Source organism: Chinchilla lanigera, unplaced genomic scaffold (assembly GCF_000276665.1).
Source record: "Chinchilla lanigera isolate Chin_1 unplaced genomic scaffold, ChiLan1.0 scaffold00065, whole genome shotgun sequence".
In the NCBI taxonomy this organism is placed as follows: Eukaryota; Metazoa; Chordata; class Mammalia; order Rodentia; family Chinchillidae; genus Chinchilla; species Chinchilla lanigera.
Genome location: NW_004955466.1, coordinates 1,949,242 through 1,974,530, shown reverse-complemented (window position 1 = coordinate 1,974,530; position 25,289 = coordinate 1,949,242). Strand labels below are relative to the sequence as shown.

Genomic DNA, 25,289 nt, shown 5'->3' with positions numbered 1-25,289 from the left:
GTAATAAGATTTCTCCACATTGGAAGCAGGAGATGCAGAGAGCTCAGTGAATGAGGGAGTGAATTGGATGAAATGAAAGAAAATCAAAGGAGACCAGTTAGAGTAAAAGAGAGAAAAATAACTGATCACAGGCATGTGTCTGAAAGTCCAAACAGAAAAGCTAGATAATAAAAAATGGAGAGGATTTAGCTGACCTTCAGGACAGACCAAGGCAATCAACTAGATGCATGTCCCAAGCACTGATCCTTACCCTGGATGCCAAGTTGCTTTGTCCAAAGGGACGTTTTCCCTGAGTGACCAAGACGACTATAGTTTCTACCCAGGATGGGAGCCCCCAAATCTTGGAAATTATTGTATTTCTAAGCTCATTACAGTTTCCCAGGAGAGAATCTGTGTTTTATTCCTCCTTTAGGTTTTTAAACAATAAGGTGGAAGAATTTTTTTAGGAAAAGAAAATCTTTTGACTGTAACAAATGTGAAAATATTATGTGGCAGTGAACCGTGTGAGTTAGGTAGTTTTGGAGTTCTTTCTAGGAATTTTAAGTGTTTGAACTTTATTTTGTATAGGTAAGGGTATGTTAATTCATGTTTTAAACAAATAATGAGACTTTGGGTTTCTTTTGTTAGAATTTGACTAATTTCTAAAAAATCCATTATTCCTCGAGAGATGATCTTATTCCTCTTCCACAAATTTGGAAATAAAACTCTGACTTTTGAGATAACAGGCAGAGGTAACAGGCATCCAAATTTTAAATTATTACTTCTACCTAGCACCAACAATATCTTACATTGTAGACATAGTTTTCACAGTTAAAGTTGATAAAATGTGTGCATGTGCATCTTACTTCTGATTAGCTTTTATTTAGTTAGTTAAAACGAAAATACTCCTCAGTCCCAATTTTCTCAGCATTTAGGAAGAACTGATTAGCCATTTAAGCTATGAAGAAAAAGCCTGTTTTCTTAGTTTTCTAGGTTTTGGATAACTGATAGACCCTGCCTGAAGATAAAGTTGGTAAAAGTTAGAGCTTGGGTTTTCCTACCTGGGTAGTTATCAGTCTTCTCCTAAACCACAGCCTGGCTTTTGATAGTTCTAATAATTAATTTGGTCTTCTCTCTCTTTCTTCTCCCTTCCCCCTCTCTCCTTGTCTATTCACAGGTTATCTTGACGAATCAAATTACAACCCATCTGAGCGGAGCCCTTGCTTCTCAGGCAGACCTGGTGTCTCCAGCTGATGATTTGTCCCTGTCTGAAGGTAAGGGATCTGTCCTGGGGAGGCTGAAACCTGACACTGGTATATAGCGCCTCCATCTCTCTGCCTCCTGTTGAGAGCTAGGAGCCAGTGGCGAATGGGCGCTGGCCAGGGAAGCCAGCCGGAGCCTGGTGATTTAGGCTTGGCCACCTTTCTTGGCATCTGATCTCTTATATTTGGAGAGTCTTGCCCTGTCCTTGTAAGTGAGCTTCCTTTGTCACTTGAGTGAGTCATTTTCACAAGCATCCATCGTTTCCATCTGGAAGTTTGTCACTCTTCTGTGGGTTGTCTTGGGTCCTTAATGTGAGGGCTGGAAAACTGCTAAATGGCTTTCTTCTGAGACGGATGGTCAAAGGTTGACTTTACCAGCAGTCCCGTGGCAGTCTAGCCTTCCTTCTTTTTTGTCCTGAGTACGTATACCAGCTTCCTGTGCTAGAGATGTGGCTTTCCTGATCAGCTTTACTGAGAGATTAGAAACCTCCATAGTGATAAATGTACAAAATTTTCTCCTTCCTCTCTTATTAGCAAAGGTCAGGCTGGCTATGGTTTTGATGGTAATAAGCTTTAGGTGCTGGGGGAATTACAGCAAGCAAGAGGGGGGTTTCTTATTTTATTAAATGTTCTTACTTGACATTTCTGAGTTCTTGTTGTAGTTGAGTTTCAGATGCAATGCTATTGGTCTGGGTCAGCATACCGAGCTCTTCTAGGTTCTCTTCCCTTTCCACTTTCTGAGAATTGTCTGTGATGGAATACAGGGGGCTTCTAGGTCTAACAAACCTCCTGACTGACTGCCCAGAAGGTCTCCCATGGATTGGCAGCCTTGGTTTAAGAACCTGCTTCTTAGTGGTTTCTTTCAGCGTGAAACTAATGACATATTTACAAAAGCTATAAAATGCTCTGTATACTTTCTTTTTACATTCAGTGATACAATATCATCTCTTGCCACCTGGGCTGAAAAGCTGCATCATTTAGAATCTCTCTTCCACCACACACTCCTTTCACTGAGCGTGCTTAAGTTTTTCCTCTCCAAATATATCTTTTCTTCTTTTCTTTTGTAGTTTGTGGTCAACTAATTTATTAAATTCACAGTAAAATTATTTTAATAAAATCCAGAAGACTTTCCCAAGTTTAGTCTCTACCATTGCTACTCTGCTGCTACCAAATTAAACTTTTACTATATCTCTTTCCTACTTAGAAAGCTGGGAATTGTCTTATGAGAAAATAGCTAAAACCAGGAAGCCAGTTTAAAAATATTCAAGCATTTGGGGATTGTTTTAATCAGCCAGTGTAGAAGTATTTACACTTTAGGAATCAGCAGATGCGAAAACTCAGATGCTTTTCCTACTTTTGAGTGGACCACTTTCCAGAATACCACTAGATAAAGTCAGCGTTTCTCAGCCTTTCACAGTGTGCCCTTTCCTTCCTGTTCAACCTTAGTTCCAGCCACTTCCGTATGCGAAATTCCTATGCCAAGTGTGCTGACCTTCGCCTGCCCTTCCTACTCCTGCCTCCACATATGGCAGAGACTGCTCACCTCGTCTAGAAGAGCATTTCCCCTTTTCAGTAACACCACTTACTGTCTTTCCAAGTCCACTTCTTCCAGGAGTAAAGAATACCTCTTCCCTGGAACCTCCATGCCTGTACAGTTTGTCTCACCCTCTCTTTCTCCTTGTCCTCCCTTCTTGCTCAGCTATGTAAAGAAAAGGTCTTAAAAAATTAATTTGGCCTTTTATGTTTTTCTGGCTAAACTGGCAGATTTTAAAGGACAATCTGTCATATCCTTTTTGTGTCCATATTTTACCTCAGTGCCTAGCAAAGTTATAGGCATATTTTAAGCAGTAAATAAATGCTAGATGAATACCAGCCTACATACTTTGGAGGAACAGTGACCATGAGAATCTTACAAAGCACAAAGGAACATTATTAAAAATTGTTGTTATAATTGCATACACACAATCCCACATTTGTTCAGCTTTGAAGCTGAGCAAAAGAAAGTATCTTGCTGCCTCATTTGACAATCAGTATTCTTTGTTGTGGCTTCCTGGTTTATCTGAAGCAAAGAAGAGGAGTAAAATAGAGACAAAAGAAATGGCTCTGAGCTGCAGTTTAATGGCTACAAAAAAAAAAAGGTCAGTTGTGCATCAAAAAGGGGAGTTACCAGCTCATCCTTTGGCGAGTTGTCCTTATTATGAGAGCGAAGGGGAGATGGAAGTAATTGCCTTTTCCACATCTTTTTTCTTGCATAGCTGAACAGATAAAGAGGATATATAAATATTCTCCCTCAAGGCTATAATGAAGCTACTTACCGGTGAATTAAAATGAACACATGTCTTAGAACATTTGTGTTCTTCAAACATATTGCAATGATTGTTATATATATTCATATATTATATGATATCGTATTTCATGTCTCATATAAAATATCAGTTGCTCTCTTATTGTTTCAAACATCCATTATAGCAGCTTGGTCTTTGTGTTAACTGATCTTGGGGAAGTCTGTCATGTCCTTTGGGCTGCAGTTTCTTCTTATGTTCTGTGTTAGATTGGATAAATCACAGATTGCCTAAGTCTTCTCCAGTCCTGACAGTATAAGATTATGAGGTGGGTCTGCATTCAGGAGCATCCACTCATAGATAGGGTTTTAGTTCTGATTTACAGAGTCCTGTAATAGATTTCAGCTGTGGAGCAGAGGACATTGCTCAAACAGTGCTTGCGGGAAAACAGTTGTGCAGTGAGAACAAGCGGCCCGGAGTAGCCGGTGATAAAATGATCTGAGTTGACCTGAGAGGAGTACCCAGCAGGGGCCAATTCGGGAAATGAAGTTCCTTCTGCTCTGACGCAAAAGAGAGAATACAAGTGACCTGGCCCAACTGAGAGATCTCTTCCACCCAGCAGATCCTGTGCTATTAATATCTGCCAGCTGCAGGCCCAGAACATCCCCCTACTGAGATCAAAGGAGCCCCTATCTTAGCTGGAACAAGGTCATCTGCACAGGGCTGTAAAAGTGAGCCCTGGCTGGCTGCAGAGAGGTCTGTGGGGGAGGAGAAGTCAGGAGATGGGGAGGTGCTCTCTCACGCTCCTTTAATCTCGGCTGACCAGCTGTTGCCCTCCCAGTGTTTGTAAAGTTGAGAGTCCTTTGTTTTCATGTTGCCCCCCCTTATTAAATTTGTTGCTCGGTTGTTTCTTGGATTAAATATATCCAGTGTTCACAGTTTGAGTCTATGGTATGATCCCCTTCATTTAAGTTTCATTTCACTGTTGAACTATCTACCTCCCAAATGGGAGCACCAGAAAAGGGAAAAGTGGACCCCAAAAGCCAAGGACTTGCCTAATGTCTCTCTTGCTGCCAAGAAGGAATTGTGCCTTGAGAAGGAATGAGTGGGCAAATGGAGTATTCTGTGTTCGGTTAAAATAATTCCTCATCTCAGCCGTGTGACTCAATCTGCAGCCTGCCTTTCACAAGTTATACTATCTAATGCATTTGGGAGAGTGGAACTTTCCGGACTTACACAAATTGACAAAAGTTAAAAAATGCTATCCTAGTGTGTTTCTCCTTCTCACTGGTTTGCTCACACATATGGTTGTACATGTTGGTGTGGGGGCAGAGGCAGATGACAGGACCAGAAGTACCTACAGGGAGAAGAGGAGCTTATGGTCTTCCAGAGTATCAGAGCTAAAATTTCTGAAGATCCTTATAAACATGTTTCAGCTAGGGTAACATCAGCAACAAGGTCATTCTTCTTACCTGTAAATCAGATTAAAAATCTCACCATTGGGTGGGAGCTTCAGACCTACCTCACTGTCTTAAAATATCAGAGCTGGAAAAGACTTTAGTAATGTTCTACTTACCTAACATGTCATTTAATAGAAATAGTAGAGCAGAAATAAAGTTTTTTTTGTTTGTGTCTTATGTTGTTCTAGTCTAGGCACTGTGATTCAAAGTATTTTCTTTAGTTTTTGCTTTGTTGGCAGAAACTCCACACATATAGGTCATCACAGAGTTCAGTGAATTATTATTGTGACTGTTCTGTTTCTTATCCTTTCAGTTCTTCCCGGGGGCCACCGCAGACACTAGCACCGGACCTCAGTCATAGGGAACCTCTCTGCTTCTTATAATGATAGTACAGAAAAGATCCTACAGCCAGCTGGCCTAAGTTGCTGTGTCCTATTCTAAAGTCACCTGAGATGTGAGCAAAAGAACTGGCTGAGTTTCCATCTATGAGGCACAGTTGGCAGGTGACATTGATTTATGGTGACAGTTGAGCCTTCTGCAAGATTACAGCTCAGTACAACATAGACCTTTATCTTTCTTCTGAGGACATAACAGGGTTACTTCAATGTGGTGACATAGTCCACTTCAGGAATCCCATTTGACTTTATGGGAGGCAAGGTATTATTAGATATTATTATCATACCACCCTGGAATTCCCAGGACCTGGCATGTTAGTTATCTTTTTACCTGCATAAATAGCTCTTGATAGATTATAGCACAGAGAAACTGAAAATTAGAAGTACATGAAAGAGTTAGGGAAAGAATACAAGAAAAAAAGAACGACTTACTAGAACCAAGAGTAGTTTCTAGTTTTGGTGCTAGAAGTCTTTCTATTCTGGTTAGAGTCAAGGGAATTAATGGCTTATTTCATGTGTAAGAGAAAATATTTTGGGACTCAAATTCCCCAGCAAGCCATTCCTGCAAAAAGCTGGAGTCCATTTGAAAGATTATATGCAATTGCATGGCTTGTGTCTCTTTTAAAATAAATTCAGCAAGCAAGAGCAGCTCAGAATGGTCGGGGCGAATCAGGGACTCATGGTTGTGAAAGAAGCAGACTTCAAAGCGTGGTATGAATTTTCGAGTTTTATTTCCACTCTTGCTTTCCAGCTGGATCTGCTCTGGATTTACTGCAGGATGTTTGAAAATGTGGCTCCCTGCTAATCTCAGACAGTTGCTATGATCAATGATTTCTTTCATTTCCGATAAAAAACACTGGTGTTTCTGCTTAAATTGTGTACTTTCAGCTTTATTATTTTAGTTGTGATTTATTGTTCTGCATTACCCAAATTTGTAATCCATTAACCACAAACTTTGGGGTGGGTTGGTCAAGTTGTAGAACTCTCTCTACAAGTTAGCTCCAAGGCCCTTCATGGCCCAGTCTCACACTGAATGTTCATTGGTTTGTGTAAACATGTACAAGCGCATGTGGGTGGAGCAGCTTTCAATATCCACTCCTCAAGGTCATGGAGCAAGTTGGCTAAATAGTGCCTTGAAAACATAAGGTGTCACTCTGTAACACTGCAGTCAACATTATTAGCATTAGCATCTCCATAGTACCTTTAACTGTTTCAGAATGATGAATTTCTTAATGTACCTCAAGCAACAGAAGCATGAAGGAGAAAAGAGAATTGCTCAAAGGCCAGTGCATGAAAAGTGGTGGTGCCGGGAACAGGAGTCAAGAGTGCTTCCCATGAAATCTTACATTTGGACACTGAAGCCTCTTACAAGGAGTTTTGGATAAAAATATCTAAGGGTCTTGGTAATCTTTCAATTTTTGATTCCAAAGCCACAGACATATGTGAACACACAAGCCTTTACGTGCTTCTGTTCACAAGGACACACGCATTTCCATACTCTACGCTCCCTGGTATTCAAGAATCCGTGACACTTGATTAGGTCCATATTATTTCCAGCAACTTTTCAGATGCTATGAAAGGTCTAATTTATAGGAAAAGATTAAAAGCACCAAAAATGTGTGGTGTTTGGCTAAAGTAAATCTAAATATTATGTAAGGCAGGAAGGCTAGAGCTGAGTAAAGATAGACACAGCCTACATGTCTGAAAAGCTATAAATCTCAAGGAGGAGGGAACTTGTTGAGGATTTTCAGCAGGGAGGCCAGGGGACAGTATACCCATGGCTGAGAGATCAAAAGGAGAAAGGGAACATTAAAGTCAACAATCAGGAAGTACCTCTTGGTCATGAGTTCTGTTTTGCTAGTGCCAGTTTACCAAACAAGGCAACATCTGAAGCCCAAGATGCATTGGAATCAATAGGGATGAGAGCCAGAAAGTTTTCTTCCGGGAGTAGTCTTTAAGGTGGCTCATGTGAGAGCTGGGCTAGGTGTTTTGTAAGTATTTCACCCAGACTGTCAGATTTCTTTACCACATAGGATTTACTGTCTTGTTGTTGTTTTTTTTGTTTTTGTTTTTGTTTTTGTTTTTGTTTTTCTCCGGTACCAGGAACTGAACTCATGACCTTGCGCTTGCCAGGCAGGCGCTTTTGCCGCTGAGCTAAATCCCCAGCCCCCTTGGATTTACTGTCTAATTTCCCTCATCGTTGTGTTTTCCTGCTGAAATCTCAGGGTCAGGAAGACCAAAGGGACAAGAATACTAAACCAGCTTTATCAGTCACCTCAGCTACAGAAATGTCAGCGCTAAAGCACAGAGAAGGAGATCCCCAGGGCTGGCATGGTCCCAGAGGCCTTCGCGCTGGAAGGATTCTCCAAGAAGAGGTCCCTATTTGCTGTCATTGCACAGCATTCTATACCGAGGACTGGTGGTCTCTAGGTCAGAAAGATCATAGAGAAGGTCTTTAGGAGTGGTGCTTGGAGGATAATTTAGTTTGTGCTGTAATGTGGCATGAAACACTTGTAGAATACATTTGTAATTTTTACTAGGGCTTGGGGGTACATGTAACAAGGTCTGTCCAGGCAGTGTGACCCAGGGATGGTCAAGGTGAGCTCTGGTCTAGGCCCTGATTCTATCACTTCCAATACCATGTAAACCACCTGCTCAGAGAAAATGTATGACCTCCCTAGATAGGGCTGTTTTTTTTGTTTCTTGGGTTTTTTTTTTTAATACCAGAAATTGAGTCTAGGGCCTTTTGAGCTGCAGCCCCTTTTTTGTTTTTTGGTTTTTTTTTTTGTTTTTTTTTCTTCCGGTACCAGGAATCGAACTCACGACCTTGCGCTTGCCAGGCAAGCGCTTTGCCGCTGAGCTAAATCCCCAGCCCCCCCCTTTTTGTTATTTAAAGTAGGCTCTCACTGAGTTACCCAGGCTAGACTTCAACTTGTGCTTCTCCTGCCTCAGCCTCCTAGAATGCTAGGATTACAAGTGTGTGCCACCATGCCTCACTTAGGGATGTTCTTCAGTCACAGAGATGGAGTGGTTGTTTGTCCACCAGAACCTTTATTCTAGTGGTTTTCAAACTTTAGCATATGTCAGAATCACCTGGAGGACTTACTAATACACGCATTCCTTGGCTCCTACCCCTGGTTTCACTCAGTTTGGGAAGAAGCCAGAGAATTTACATTTCTAACAAATTCCCAGATGTTGGTGATATTGCTGGCTGGGGAACCACACTTTGAGAACCACTGTTTTATTCAAGACCCAAGCTATGCTAGGTATTACAGATACTAAGATAAGCGTGTCTCCATCTGAGCACGTAAGGAGACAGCCTCCCAAAGGGGAACACAGACATGTAGGACAGGTGGCTTTAGCACTCATGCCGGTCAGTAGGCCTGCGTTAGGAGGCCTGTAGGTTTTATCTTGGTGTAGGGTAGAGTGGTCACTAGGAGGCTTCAGAGGTATTTTGATGGCAAGAAATAGAAACCCTCCGAAGCTCACTTAAAAAAAGGCAAGCCTTTCATTAAATAACTGACATTTACAGGCCGTATGTTGTGTGTCTGGCATGTAAATTCACTTCTGAATTTAATCCTCCCCAAGCCCTCTCAGAACAGCACCCACTATCCCATTTTATAGATGAGGGATCAAGGGTTTAGAAGGCAACACAAGTAATAGCAGAGCTAGAATTCCAATCTAGGGAAACTGGCTTCAGAACTTATATTTGTATCTATGAAACTCTTCAGTAAGAATATAATTATGGTTCTCTTAGCTCTATGTAAAAAGGAACTAAAATATAGCCAAATCATATGGGGATTTGAAAGGTTGAAACATAGTTTTTTATGTTCATTTTCCTCATATGCAGTATATGCTTTGACTTTCCATGACACTGATTGATGTTATAATCTGATTAGCCCAATTTACCTGGTAATTCTGTGCATGAGTTGTTTTTCATCCACTAGGAGGTCATATGACAAAGAATATGGCCAATGTGCCCCAGGAGGGGTCGTGAGTGGGGACATTTCCCCCTTACAGGATTCTTTATGAAGGATAGATTCCTGGCAAAGGGAGAACCCTTGAGGAAAGCATCCTACCATAATATCTAGTAGAAGGGCTTTGCCCACTGGAGCAGAGGACAGTGTAAATTTGCTAAATAGGACCATGTATGTATGTTAATCCCTTCAGTCATTTCATTCTCAGCATTTCCTTCTTTGAGATCAAAAGTTTGATATTAGTTACCTATCACTAGTCCATGGCTTCAAGCCAATATACTGTGGGGCAAAAAATCAAAAACATTTTCTTCTTTGTTCCAGATAACCATGAGACTCCGCTTTGATCTAATTTTTTTTTTATGCCCATAATTAGTCCTAGAGTTTGTCTTCATGAAGGGAGAGAAGTTTCTTCTGTTTTTCCATAATCTGATTCTACTGCCTACTGTAAACTATTATTATGTGATGAGATACGAGGCCACACTTAACTGTGTATCAATGGCCTAATATTCCAGGGGCATCTGACTGAGGCTCATTAGCGTAGACTGTGTCCTACAGGCATCTGTCATCTGTGAACAGCTTAAGGTAAGGTAAACCAGAGCAGCCAAGGTGGCAGCTGAATAACTGAAATACAGTTCAGTGGAGACCTCTTTATCTGCAAGTTACTTCCTTTCCATAATTTCAATAAACTGGAGCAAAATTATTTTCTGCCCTTAGGAAAGGATCTGCATTTTGTGGGTTAAACTCAAGTACGTATGTGTGTGTGCAGCATATGCGTATATTGGGGGTGTTCCTGTGTTTAATAGAAGAAAATAGGTCTTGTTAAGTTATAATACTGCTTTTCTTAACCATATTTCCTTCTCATAGACCCACAACAGTTAAGAGAATCAGAGAATCAGAGCTTCCAGGCATTATCCCTTCCAGCTATAGAAAATGGATGATACCAAAGTGGGCGGGGATTAAAGGAGACTCTTTATTTTGTTTTAAAATATGACACTTGAATGAATGAGGCTGAAAAGTATCAAAATGAATTGACAGGGAGAGCATGACCCCAAGACAGCTCTAATCCAGAAACAGAATAAGCTAAATCTTCAAAGGTAGGGCCCAGGAAACAAAGCCCATCCAGGAAGAAATTCCTTGGTCCTTCAGGGATAAAACTAGAACAGAGAGCAAGAGCTTGCCCTCTGACTGGATAAGACTCAGTTAAGGTGAACCTCAAGGAAATGTTGTCTTAGAGTCAGAGCAGAAGTTCCTTGAGGAGGGACTTTTGTTTACTTCTGGATCCTCAGAGTCTAGAAATCATGCCTGGCAGCCATAGTTACCCAATAAATGCATGAAGAATGAGTGAAGCACAAGCAGCTACAAGAGAGACAATCCAAGGAAAAGCTTTAGACCTATATTCACCTAAAAGGCATGAAACCACCACTGTAATTTTTCTCACACACGCATTATGCATGCTCCCAAATTCCTTCAAAGTACGGTGAACTTTAACTGTCCAACCATATGCAATGGATGGCTATAGGCGGGGTACAGAAAGCAATAGGAAAGAAAGAAGCCTAGTAACTCAGATTTTGAAGGAGGCCTCTCTTATATTTGAACAAGTGTGACTGAGGTACTTGTGTCTGATACACAACATGGATATTTATTAGGTACCTATCGTGTAGTAATTTCTGTGCTAGGCAGATGCTGGGGATTTAGAGAAAAAGCTACAGTCTTTAGAAAGCTCTTTAGAAAGCTCTTTGGAAAGCTCAGTCAGGTGGGTAGAGGGAGAGAGGAAATACTGTATCAGTAAACAGGTGAGCTGGCTGCAGGGGTTTGGAAGAATGCTAGGTGATTGCGCATACCAGTCCTAGCAAGAAGACACTTCAGCTGAGCCTCTAAGGATACATAGCCTTCCTAAGAGAAGGGGAAGGAGAAGGTGCTCCAGGCAGAAGGGAAAGCCCTTGTATTGGAGGGTGGGCAGGCTGTAGACCTAGGTGCGGCCAGATTGTGAAGGGTCTTATCTATCATGCTAATCACTTAGATTGTTTTTTTTTTTTTTTCCCTGAGGGTGATAGGGAGTATTTTAAAAAGGAAGTGACTGGATCAGTTTGTAGTTCAGAGATTTCATGAGGAGCAAGGTACAAGTTAAAAGGGACAGAGATGACCTGAGAAAACTTGGCTGTTGATGTCTTTGAAGTTATCACTTTGGGATGGGGGTAGTGCTGAACTTCTTAAAAGCATTGAGAACTATATAATAAGTTTTAATCCTTTTAAGGTCCTGGCTGCCCAGGTCTAGTTTTGATTCACCTGAGAGATTTCTTTGATGCACTTAAGCTTATAAATAGTATCTGGTGAGCCTTCCAGTTATCAAAGTACCTTACAGTTAGAAATGGGGTCAGACTATCTGTAATTCTTTGCTAAGAAAGGAGAGAAAATAGCAAATAATTTAAAGTACTAAGTGGCAGTGTGGAAGAAAATACATAATTCGTGTTCTTTTTGCTTACCCATGATTACAGGGATAATGTGAGTAACTACTATGTGTTAAGCATGGGACTAAGCACAAAAAAGCTCAACAAGTTTGTGGGGTTCAGTTTTTTTCCATGCTGGGGATTAAACTCTGGGCCTCACACATGCTTGTGGAATTCAATTATTACCTCATTTTATAAACAAAATGAAGCCCAGAGTGTTTACCTCACTTGCTGATGATCACATAACTAGTAATTAGGTAGGATTCAAACCTATGGAGCCTGGTTCCAGAGCCTGCTTGTGACCAGTGAACATACCGAGCTCTTGAAGAGGTTAATAAATACAGTTACTTCGGACTGAGATGTTGGCCACATAATTCTGTTGCTGCCAGAGTTGAGAGTTCCGTCTTTTAGTATGATTGTGGCTGTTTCATTGTCTGTACCTGCAATCTCTTTACATAGGCATTAGAGAAGCAGTGTGTCTTTAACAGTAGATACAGCATTGCATTTCCAGTGAGGCCTCTTGTATCGCAGGACAAGCTCTGCCACAAACCGTTTGTTCTGAGCAAGTCCCTTACTGGCTCTGGACCTCAGTTCTCTCAGCTCCGCACATAGGGGACTGTATCACGTGAGGCCTCTCAGCCTTTCCAATTTATTGATTCTCCTCGTTGTTAATTCCACCTTCACAGAGCAAACTGATACTTCCTCTTTTGAGCTTCCGTCAGGCTGTTCTGTCCCGAGCAAGACAAACCCCCGGCTGGCCCACCCCTTCTGTGAGCATTTTGGTACATCCATTTGTCACAGTTATTGTATCAGTTTTCTAGAGCAGCAGTCTTCACATTTTCTGCATTGACAACCCATCATTTTCTCAGCATCTTACCCATAAATGTGCAAACTTGCTATCTGTAAGATATAGTGTTATTATACCATTAGGTTACATAAAACACACTAGAAATAGAAAATTTTAAAAGTTATGTTCTAGTATTTTCTTGTCAAGTACTACTGAGTCATCATATATATGCCTGCTACTAGATCTAGTTAAAATTTCTCTCTTCCTTATTTTCATTGCAGAGCTCTTTACTGTCCCAAAAAGACTGGGACAGAACCCAAAGTTTGAGCATTGGCTCTGGAGTACCTATAATGTGAAATCTTTCCTGAGTATTGAAGGAGCAACAAGATTAGTATTAAGCTTGGCCCCTGCCCTCTAACACATAAAGACTAATTTTTAGCTTCACTGGTTGGAACCCTGGAATTTCTGCATACTCTAATAAAGCTCGGTCTTACAACTAAATTGGTCATATGTGTTGCACTATCATGAACTGGAGCAAGAGAAGAAAATAAGGAAAGACCAGATGCTTACACAAATGCAGATAAAGTCATACTGTAGCACAGCACCTCAGAATTGCCTGCAGGATGAGAGAGGGAAATTTTTAATGTCAGGGGCACTCACAGAAATGAAAACCATCATGTTCTTTGTGGTGGTTGCTTACACCACCATCTTAGAATATTAGAACAGAACTGTAATGGACGGTCTAGCTACTCTGTCTTGAATCAGTGCGTACAATGAGATAGATATCAGCCAACAGACAGCCTCCATCCTTGGCCTAGAACCATTCATAAAGTGGCATCAAGTGCCATTTTCCACTGAGAACTCACTAGGCTGGCCAAGGTAGCTTAGCATAGCTTAGCACCTATAGTAGGGGACTGTTTTTCTTTGCCAGCTGTTTAATAAGCAGCAAATCAGATAAACTGCTACTTTGCTCCTAGGCCAGTGATGGTGAACTTTTAGAGCTTTTGATGATAACAAACATGCCACTACAGCATGCATGCCATAGGTTTGCCATCACCATCCTAGGCTCTCCTCAGACAGAAACAATTAAGCACATCCTGGTGGAATGGTCATGTTAGGGAACTCGGCTTTCCTATGCTGATCATCCGGTTTTTCTGCCCCTTGGGGTATGAGTTTGAAGGAGCTGTTGAAACCAACTTGAGAAAGCTATTAACTTTTGAAAGTTTAGGTGTTCATCACCAAATACATTAGAACATGATTTTCAGCCAAAGCCTTACTGTCAATAGCAGTTTAAAATAATGATCACGATCATAATTTAATTTCCTTCTTTCTTAAAGGAGGAGACTGTGATTCACATGTCCTTTTGGGTGCTGTAAGTAACTTTCACTCACAAGTTGAGATTGTCACCTTATCTTTCTCATTTTAGTCACCTTTTACCTGGGCTAAAGTTACTGGGTTTCAGATTTTGTGAAAAAATCACTTTTCTTCATGAAAATGTACAGATCAGCTGAGACTACCATCAGAGGTGAATTAGAATGAGCCTAAACTGAACATTTCTCCAAGAGAAATTGGTATGTGTGATGTAGTATGGCGTTCGGCTGGTTGTCATTGGGAACCGCAGTTGGCATGGAGGAAATACAGTTTTGGTCCTCTGGCCCACTGATCAATGTGCTTGCAATTCTGAGTGTACCTGGAGTTTGTGACAAGTATATATTGAGAAAATCTTTGAAAATGCATCATTGATAACACACCTCTTTGGTGAAAATGAGATTGCAATTGGGCGTAAGTGCCTAGCTCAGTGGCGTAAGTGGCGTAAGTGCCGGTCTGGCAAGCACAAGGTCCTGAGTTCGATTCCTGGTACAAAAAAAAAGAGATTGCAGTGGGAAGGGCCTGCTAGAGAAGGAGCATTGTTGAACCCTGGAGGGCAGATTATGGTGTTCCAGGCACTAGGTTGTGCCATCAGGAAAGGAAACTAGGAAGGTACAGAGACTTGTGAGAACGGAGGTGCTTTCTGCTGACTGCTTATCCTTGTTCAGACTCAGCGTGGAAGCAAAAGGAAAGCCAGAGACCTACATGACAGCTCCTGTTGGACTGGGTGAAAATATTGATTTTTTTTCCTAACTGGAATTTGACAGGGTCAGTTCATGTCTGGGTTTTCAGCACTTAATACAGGGCCCTTTTGTCTTGGGAGGCGGCTGGACTGGTTTTTCCTCCAGGCAGGTGCACAGAGGGCGGTTATTGTAGCCTGAAACACAAACACCAAGCCTCTAGGCCCTGGTCCACATACTCTCCAGCATGGCTCAAGGAAATAAAGTGAACAATGACTCTTGCAACAGGCAAGCACTGTAAATGCCACTCCTGAGTGAAATATTTCTTAAAACTTTGTATCCGTAACCTGATCGGCTCTTAAAACTTAATTATATGTCAGGGAAAAGGAAGCCATTGGCTCCTCCAGCTGTCCAGGTTGAGCGAGAAAGCACAATGGAGCATATCCGATTCGCGGCCTTACTTAGGTAATCAGATTAATATCTCCTGAATTGAATTTACCCTTTTGATATGGAGTCTTTCAGCTGCCTTGTTTCACATCTCAAATTCTGACAAAGCTGTACGGCCTTTGAGTAATTTCCCTGAAATCTATATGCGGGAAGCCTGTGTTCTTTTGAGCACTTTTTGGGACTTCTACCAATTAAATCTGCTTCTGGCACACTTTTAATGGCATACTTTCCCCTGAGTCAACAAGTGCTCCAGAATCTGAGGTCATTTGTTTAATTTAAAAGCAAAGGTTATGGAACAACCATTTTAGGCTGCACCAGCCAAGCCCCTGTGGCTTTAAAAAGGGGGATGAAGTGGGGGTGGGGGAATAATAAACTGGATTTCTTATATACAAAACAAATTAATTGCCATGTCTCTGTTGAATCAGTACCAAATCAGGCCTGTCTGTGCCCTGTCTGCCTGTCTTCGCTCCTTTCTCCTTAAGCCAATCCCCTTCCTTCTAAAGCCGCCTGACTTAGGATGGAGGCTCACCCTCTTGCTGTGGTTCTCGCAAAACAAACATCTGGACTGGATTTTTGTCAGCTGGAGTTGAGAGAGAACTGTAAATGATGCAGTGATTTTTTTTTTCAGCCTTATTAAATTTATTTATAGCCAGTCTGAAGCCAGGATACATGCTTGAGGTCTTGATTGGAGGTTCTCGAGGAACGTAGGCTGGATGGTATTTTCCCCCTGTTATTTTCTGAATAATATCAAAGATAGAATTACATAATTCTCAACTTGGGTTTGTTTGTTTGTTTTTTCTTCCCAAAGGACACTTCATTAGGACATTTTGTGCGTCAGAATTCTTCCATTGTATAAGCTTATCCAGTATGCCTTCCTTTCTGTCTGTGAGAGAAGAGGAAATGTAACTGAAATAGTATTTTTGAAACATTACAGTGATGGAGAGTGGGTTTCTGGTTGTGTGATCAATGACATGGGTTCTTTGCCAGAGGAACACAACTTGGACTCTGTTCCTACATTTTCCATTTAACAACATCTCAGATCCTAAAGCTGCCAAATCTCAAAGAATTTCATTCATTTTCTCATTATTTAAGATAATACAAGGCTCCACAAGAGGCTTTATTAAATACTTTGCTGTGACTTTAGACCTTATTAAGTAACAATGCCTTGGAGTTTGTATAATTATTTAAGAAATAAAAGTTTTCAGTGGAGACTGAGTCAAATGATGATTTATTGAGGTTCCTTCCCAATGCTATAGCTTGAGATGATTCTTTGGTTTTCTTTTACTGAAATTTATATCTATGTAAACAAATAATGAAGGCTGTTTGGGAGTGAGGCTGGCTACCTACACTTTCTTCTCGGGAAAAGAGACTGTTCGGCTTCCCGCTGTGCAAGTCAGCATCCTCAGCCTGACCAAAGAGTCTAATGTTCCCCATCTTACTAAGGGTTAGTCTCTGTTGTTCTGACAGTGAACAAAAACCAAATGTACTTTCTGTTGTAACAGCTCTAATATCGTGACCCTAGTTATTTCACTGTTTGCCTAGGAACATATCATTGATGCAACACTGCTCCATTTTCTGGCATTCCCGTGTCATTTAAAGCGGGGCGTTCTATATTTAGTTCTTAGAAATGTTAACAGATTCTTTCATGGATTATCTTGCTTAGAGATTGGAAAAGCTATTCTTACAGCAAGGTCTCGTTAACTAAAAAGGCTTAAAAGTAGCTCATGTTCTCTACCAAGAAAAGCAGCTCTTTTTCCCTGGGTGTCATGGGAAGTGTTTGCGGCAAGCAGCCTCATCAAGTGTGGGTGCCTGCTACCCACTTCCCAGTTATTAAAGTAGAAGCAAACTCATTGGTACCGGAACTCACCTTAAAATTAGGCACAGAGAGCCCATTGCTCATCACCATCAGAATTCAAGGCACTGGATCAGAATAAGGGAGGCCCAAGGGTGAAGAACATTCATTTTCAAGTAGGGAAGAAAAGATAGTCATAGAGAACAAAGAAGGGTAAAGCACATAGGATGAATCCAGCAGGACGTTAAGTAGCACTGCATCTTCCAAAACCATGAAGCCAAGTAGTTCTTAGCTTTAATTATTCCTGGAGATGAAAATCATAGGGTGGATGACAGGAGAAGGTTAGCAGCATGGAGTTCTTGGTCTACATTTAAAACGTCCCGTAATATTTCAATTATTATATAAGAATAATTTGTATCAAGGTTCCCTAAAGAAGTTTCCTTATATGCAGTGTTGTTTGCTGTAAAACAGTCCAGCTAATGGTAGAATTGAAGTACTTGCCAAGATGTAGGAGTGAATGAACACAGAGTTGCTGGTATTGGACACTGACAGAGTTACTTTCTTTAAGCAAAAGAAATGAGCAGTCATGGCAATACCTTGATGAATACCTAAGACTGTTTTTATGTTAGTATGGAGCCATTATTGACCAACAAGATAACTTGATTTATATACCTATTTTCCCTAATCCAAGACCTTAACATTAAATTAGTTTTAAACCAGCCATCAGTCACTTGCTTGACGGATGACTGCTGGGGAGATTTGTAAAGCCTTAGAAGTGTCCGCATCTCTGCTGTGTAAAATTCCTCTTCCTCTGGCAGCTTTAGTTTCAGGTGGAGTAGGGTAGAAGTAAGATCAGATAGCCTTTGCACTCTAGGAGGGAAGGGTTCACATCAAAGCTTTGTGGATTATTTTTCCCTCAGGCACCCAAACCTGATTTCCTCTTATCACCTGATGGATTTTCAACTGTTCTACCTTTTCATCCTCTGTTGCTCTTGTTTTTTACAAAGTCACAAAGCCTATAAACCACATAACAGATACAATCACAACAGTATTAGAGAGTATTCAGAAGGTTGTCAGGACCATTGTTACAGGTGTGAGTGCTTGGGTAGGATGAATCAGGCTGGATGGGAGAGGAAGGGCAGGCTTTAAAAAAAAAGTGCAGCGCTGCCTCGGTTCACGAACTAAATTCTTTGCATTTAGGAGTCTAGTTGCAACCTTGCATTTGGTTGCAGAATTGTGGAAAAAATTAAATTCATGAACCACGGTACCCCTGTAGATCATAGTTCTTTTTAAGGAAGGCTAGGTTCTCCAAAAGAATGAAATTCCACAGGATGGTGTACCTTATGTACACCAGTTCTAGAATTTTCTCTTGCCTTTTGTCACTAGTGCCTTTGGAAGCTATTTTATTGCTTTTCTTTTTCAGACCTTCCCAAGATGTTGCAGAGATGGTGCAACCTCTCTTGTGAAGAGCTCAGGCACCATGTTGTCCTCCCGCCTGTGAGCTGCTGTCAGTTGTCAGATAGCTTAGTAGAGATGATCCTGTTTAAGTGGTGGCTTTCCTTTCTTTGCCTCTTTCCTCCTCACTCCATCTTTCCAATCCTGTTTACCTCATCTCCTGTATGCACAGAACTTGGTCTCGCCAACAAGTCTCTGAATGGAAGGATGCACAGCAGATTGTGGGTGCCATGTCAACGTTGTTCATGGCGGCCCAACATGTAATCTAGTTGACAGAAGAAAAAAGAGCAAACAATAAAATCATTTTACTAGACCGCCCCTTTGTGTAAAGAGAAGATTTTTGTAAGAAATTGAGACTTAATTTGGGAAGTAGGCAACTAAGCTATTTGGGAAGTAGACGATGGCAATTTTAAAGGGCTGACGTTTTAACGTATGTGTATGTCTTTTTTTTCCCCTCATCTCTTGCAAATAGATAATGGTTTGCGTCAAAAGAACATTCAGGAAAAAAAGCCTTTTTTTATTCCCAGGAAATCTGGCCACTGTGTTTTTGCAGCCAGTGATAAATGACAATGCCATCAGTAGTGACCTAGGGCATCCTGAATTCTTGCTCTTATGAGGAACATACATTCTTTTTCAAAGGGTATCCTGTTCTTATTATAATCCTTGTGCTATCTCAGATCAAGATCATCATCTTTCCCTCTACTCTTACACCTAAAATAGCACCAGTGCTATTAAGAAGTCTCTCCTAGTAGATGGTGAAGCCATTTGAGGGAGGGCAGGATTTGAAGAGAATCTATAATTGGATATCAGCCCAAGACAGGTAATTCAGCAAATAGACCCACTTTTATTTCAGTTGTACAAATAAAATAAATATTAATTTATTCAGTTGCGCAGCTGAGTGTTCTTCATCCACAAGGTCCAAGTCCATATGAAATAGTAGCAAAATGGAGGATAAGTGTAGTTTTGTTTTGTTTTTTTAAAAGTGCTGGTGAAAAGTGTTGTACCCAAAGGTAAATCATAAACCCTGATCATGAAGAGTGGTTCAATTAGTCTGCACCGACAACTCCTAAATAAATGGGAAGGGTACAATGCAGTTTCCTGGAGCCTCTCAGTTGCTTTATAACCCTGCTTATTCAGAGTCTAGAGTGCATTTCTGTTTCCCTGCTGTTTCCCCATTGAAACATGTTGCAAACTAAAGTCCAGAAGGAGAAGACTATTTGTTTACCTCTGTCCCAGCCAGCCAGCCATCAGGGCAAGGGGGGTAGGGATGATGGGTCTTCGTGGACCATGCTGATCTCCCCAATCTTAAACCCATCGTTGTCTAAGGGTGGCCACATTGACACTCCTTACTTCCCGGGGATCAAGGCAGCTGGACTTGCAAGGGGGGAAGAAGTAGCCCAACCCTGGTAACCACTCAAGTAGTTTTCAGAATCCAGTTAAATGAGAGTGTCTTGTCAGAAGTTCCCTTCCATAGTTTATTATGCTGGATTTTGCCAACATAATTTCAAGCTTTTCATGTTTTTCTTCTCCACATCCTGTTCTATTTGGTTCACTTAGTGATGTCATAGCCTTTCTAGGAGAAGAATTAGTGGAAGATAAAATGTTGCTAAGAGTAATTGGGATAGTATTGAAAATATTAGGAAAAAAAGGGAGGAGCCATTTTTAACAGAACGGCCTGGGTATAAGTTTTAAGTCTGAAAAAGAAGAATCAAGCCCACTGGGCTATCTATCTATGCAAAATACTTTTCTTTCACCAACCACAAAGAAGGTCCTCGGTTGTGGTTGGGAGGGGGGTGGTCTTGAGATTCAGAACCTGGATGGCGAGTGCTCATTTCTAGCATGTGCAACAGTAACCAAAGGATTATAAATTTTGAAGTGTGTAGAAAAAAGGTATGATATAAGGTTTGAGGCCTTTGCTAGTTTCTTGTTCAAAACAATGTTTCTGTTTTAAGAAGCTGATGACAATTATGATTGCTGATACCTGGCTAATGCTGACATTCCTTCGGGGGACCATGCTGCAGGTCCATGCGGCCTCCCATCTGCCCCCTTTGTGAATCTCTTCTCCTTTCAGTGCCTCCAAACTTGGGCCCCAAAAAGCGTTGCAGCAGCTGAACGTCATTCTCCTGGGCCCTGGCCCAGGCGTGCGTCTTTCTGGAAGGATGACTGAATCCCATTCTTAGGTCTAAAGTTTCCCTTGATGAGCAGCTCCTTTTGTTTATTGTTTTTAACGGCTTCTCTGTCTTTCATGGGTAGCTCACAGGGATGTGTTTGAGAGCCCTTTCCAGCTGGGAAGCTGCCCAGCTCCCACCAGCTGAGTTGGGGGATGGCTTCCCTTTAGTTCCGCTGCCTGTGGACTACAAGGACCCCACTTCCAGGCTGGCCACAGTGGCCCTTGTCTGCTGTGCAAACTTGGCTCTGTTCTCCGGGTTTTCATTCTCCAGCCATCTGGGCATTTTGAGCACCCCTCTTATCTTAGTACCTTGGCACTCAGGACCACACGTCATCCTAGCACAGAAATGGGAACAAAGGAATCCTTTACCTCTGGCTTGCAGTTCCCCTGGAACCATCATAGGTTGAGTGACAGTCGGGGAGATTGGGGCTGCGCATAGGTCTGGAGTGATGTAAATGATTTTGCTGATAGAATGGGGTGACAATAGCTAGGATTGTTCAATATCAAGATTCTAAGTGCCTAGCTTCTTCCTGTGTGCCGGAGGAGTAGATCTTGCTCCCTCCCTGCATAGAATTCTGTGTACCTCACTAACTTTTAAAATTCTTCTTTCTACTTCTTCAACTGCTGATTAGTGCAGGGTTTTGATCAGTGCACTCACTCCCCATAAAAGCATCTGGAAAGATTAGTCCAAGGGTACTGACAGGAAGTTTACTATAATTGTCCCTCCTAGAAACAGCAAGCATTTGATCCTAGGACAGTTCCAGTGCTCAGTTTACTGCCTCTCCACTGAGTCTTTTCCTGACTTTGCCCACAGCCCTCTGAGCCCCGGGCACTCATTCTGATCCTTTCCTTTGGCCTTACCTCTCTTGGAGGTGGTTAGCAAGGCATCTGCAAGCCAAAGAATAACAGCCAGTGTTGAAGCACTTCTGTGTACACCTCAGTCGCCACAGCTGCTTGAAAGGTGACTTAACATGCTTGCCTCTTTTCAGAGAATCTGATTCACATTTGGCTGCTGATCGTTTGGCCCCTGGCATTTGCTTATGTGTTGGAAGCCCAAAGCTTTCATACACTCGACTCCTCAGAGCAGTGTAATATTAATAAGACATGACTTGGTTAGAGAGCCAAAAGTTGATGCCCTTCATTTCATGCCGAAGTGGATGAGTCTTATTTATTTTTATTTCTAGTTGAGGCAGCAGACACACAGATTCATTCAAAGATTCATTGAGGATCATCCACTGAGTCCATATTTTGATCCTCTGGTCCCTGTAACAGGCGGTGACGGTCACTTTCCTGTAGAGCATGTGACCATAGGTTCTAACTTATGACTTCACTCTTCACCCTCTGCTGCCACCATTCAGTTGCCAGAACCAGGTAGTTTTCTGTAAAAAGCAGTCAGTGATAGCTGGTGTGGCAGTGAATGACAGTAGAAGGCTTTTTAGTCTCTGTCTCGTTTTAGTTGTGCGTCTCAACCAAGAAGATCGACGAGCCACATGTAAAATTAACTCCCTCTACTTGGCACGGTTTCTTTCTAAGAATCACCCATGGTCAGTCCCTAAGGCTCTGTCTGGCAAACCTGTAAGAAATGGTGAGTTCAGAACTGTTGCTCCCAAAGGATGCAAATGATGCACCAATCCTTTATGTATCTGTGAGTAAGGAAGGAATGCATATTCTCTGGCACAAGTTGGCTCTGCCGCATGGTTTAAAGTGAATGGCCATTTTATTTCCCATTAGGAGGCGAGACTTAGGGCAGCTTGGCAGCAGATCTGTAGCTGGGTAATTAATCTAAAAACTATAGCTTTCTTCCACATAGGAGATTAAACGCTTGCTTTTGGCCAGATCAAAGCAGGCCTCTTGGACTATCTGATCTCTGCAAAAGGCCCCATGTTGGGTCAGCACAACAGTCTTGCATGTGTTGCTCCCTATGTTAATAAAAGAGACCATTTTGTCTACGTAAATAATCAGGTCTTCCAGCATTCGTGGGTCTTTAGACCCAACATAAAACCCTAGATTTACTCATACTGGCTTTATTATCAATTTTCTACTACTAGAATAAAATCACAATCTCTCAGAAATTGAAAAGAAGTAAAAATTAACTAGGGCTTTTCTGAATGAGAATGGCAGTATTGTTCTTTGGGTACTGTATTTTAAATAGCATTTTTTTTAGGGCATTAACAAAGTGTTTTTATAGCTCATCATTCATTTACTTGATATTTCATTGAGACAGTTTAGGTATTAGTGCTATGTTCTCCACCTTTAAAATGGAAAGAAACAAAGTATACAGTTCAATTTTGATGGATTATAAGAAAGAATGTAGAATTTGTGTGACCTACGCTGCTAAGAGCTTTTATGTTTTGTAAGTTCTCTGTGTCACCTACCCAACAGGGTTTGAGTAGCATGGAATCTTGGCCAGGGTACAACAGGTCCACAGCCAGGTTGAACTGGACAAACAAATGAAACTCACTCCAGTTTACCAAGCTGGCACAAATTATGTGCTGGTTAAGGAAGTGTTTTTCAAATCATGGGGAGCTACTAGTGAAAATCCATTGGTGCTTTGATGGCAGCCTTTGGAGATGCTTTTATAATTTGAAACCATTCCCTTGGCTGGCCCAGGGAGAAGTCTTGCTTAAGCCAGCATGCAACATTATGCAGAAGAAACAGGACCTTTCTGGTTGATTTGACCTGTGGGTGGGCCCTTTTCCACATGTTTCTAATTAGGGAGGCAAGAAAGAGTTGATATTCTGTGGTGACTCTCCTTTCCTTCTTGTTATGAGACAGAACAACAGTGCCTTTGTGATGACCTTTGCAGAGCTGTTTACGTTTGGTGACCTGCCGGAGCTCTCCTGCCAGAGTGGACGCACCTCCTGGCTAACGAGGATCAGCCGTGCTGTCTGTCACTACTGTGGACTTGGAGGTCCAGAAATAAGATATTACCCTGCTGTGGAGTAACCTAAGTTAATTTTTTTAGAGATTTATTGAGGTATAATTTACATACTATAAAATTCACTCATTGTATATATACAGTTCAGTGATTTTTAGTCAATTTGTAGATCCATGAACGTCACCACAATCTAGTTTTAGAACTTCAGTTGGACTTGTGTCAAAAATACCAATAATGATCATAACTGGCACAAGGTCATGTTGAAGTACAAAATAAATTTTTGAGGCTATTTTAGGCTGGGGAAGCAAGCCACCCAGGAAGTCATTTGAGGTATCTAGTGCAAGCCTCTCAAAGTATGTAAAGCCTTGAGATTAGCATTTATATTTAGGAAAACTTCACATATTTTCTGCTCACTGAATAATCTGAGCTCATTGAAAAAAAACTGAGAAATTGTTTGCTGCAGAACCTGCATCACATGTCAACATCAGTTAATGTTTCTTGGTTACACAGAGATGGAGTAGAAAAATGAGAATATAAACTTTCCCCAGTGAGCTTATGGTTCACTTTCAACATCTAATCAAATATTATTTATGTGCCCTCTCACTTTCAGGTACTATTTTAGGCAATGCAGACACTTGCTGAAACAAGGTCCCCACCTTGAAAAAGACTGGTGGCTTCTATGGTTATTTCAGTATGAGTCTGTCAGCAGTGTGGTAGAGATAAGTGCTATGTGGAATCAGAAAGGTCATCAATAAAGACTTTCTAGAGGAGACTGTTACAGAGAAACTGAAGACGAGGTGAATAAATTCATCAGTCCTGCTGCCCTTGAATACCTGCCTTCTACTCTGTGAGATCTGGTCTCTGCCTTCAGGGGGCTTTGTAATCCTGGAGAGAGTATTACTAGTATTACTACTTGTAATAGATGAAATAATCCCATAAAGGGTGAAAAAGCAAAGCAGCAAGGAATTTGGAAGAGAAAGACAGGCCATCTCAGAGAAGCCTTCCTACAAGAAGTAGCATTAGAGCTGAATTTTGACAAATAGCATTTCAACAGACATGGGTGGGAGTGAGAAGCAGCCCAGAAGAAACATGTGAACAAAGTTCAGGGCAGGAGAGCCTGGGACATGTTCTGAGTACAGCAAGTGCTCCGAGATGGACTGACACATACAGCATGTGGTGTAAGCTACTTCCGTACATGTGTATCAGAAGTGAGGACATCAAAGGAATGCCAGACTGAGGCTTCCATTGCCTTTACCAAGGAAAGCTTCCCAGAGAAGCAGTTTATTCCTCTCTGTCCTTGAGGTGGGCTCTATGGCTGATGATAATGTGATTAGTTTTCTTCTTCAGTTTCTTCTTTAAAGATCCATTATGTAGTTATCACTGAGTGGGTCACCATCAAAGCATGAGTGGATTTTCACCAGTGACTCTCCATAACTGAAAAAGCATTTCTTTGGCCAGCGTACAATCCATGCAAGGTTGGTAAAGTGGAATCAGTTCAGTTCATTTGCTCAGCTAGACCTGGCCATAGAGCTGTTGCATCCTTGCCCAGAAGTTTAGTGTAACCTTTTCAAGAAGATTAAAAACAAAACCAACAATGTTGGTTACTAACCTTTGAAAGAGTGATTACTGAACCTGAGTGGCCTCAGAAAGTGGACAAGAGGTCTGAGAAGGAAAAAAAATGTGTGGTGCCATTCGATTAAACTTTCCAGAGCCCTGCACTACAGGGTAAACCTATTCTGAAACTTAAATTTTAAAGATCTTGAAGCTGGGTTGTTTGGGGATATTTTGGAAAGTAAAGCATACTGTAGATTCTCAGTTGGTTTTGGTGTTACTGAGGAAGAGGGTGTTTTGCATTTGTTTGTTTTCATGGAAGGTCTACCTACTGTGTGGCCTTATTCACAGTAAGGCTC

At 41.4% G+C, this 25,289-nt stretch overlaps 1 protein-coding gene across 18 annotated transcripts in view; it reads left to right on the top strand.

Annotated features, from left to right (window-relative positions):
- The window catches only part of Rad51b (RAD51 paralog B), a 701,675-nt gene that overhangs the window by 413,616 nt on the left and 262,770 nt on the right, over positions 1-25,289 (top strand). For 17 of the 18 annotated variants that reach the window (XR_001236791.1, XR_001236790.1, XR_001236788.1 and 14 more), the window contains exon 8: positions 1,157-1,253. Coding sequence is in view for 9 of the 18 variants with exons in the window: in XM_013521908.1 (XP_013377362.1) it covers positions 1,157-1,253 (97 nt within the window). In the remaining 9 variants the exon portion in view is untranslated. Of the gene's footprint in view, positions 1-1,156; positions 1,254-25,289 lie in introns of those variants that run through there. The other variant, XM_013521916.1, reaches the window with a different exon arrangement.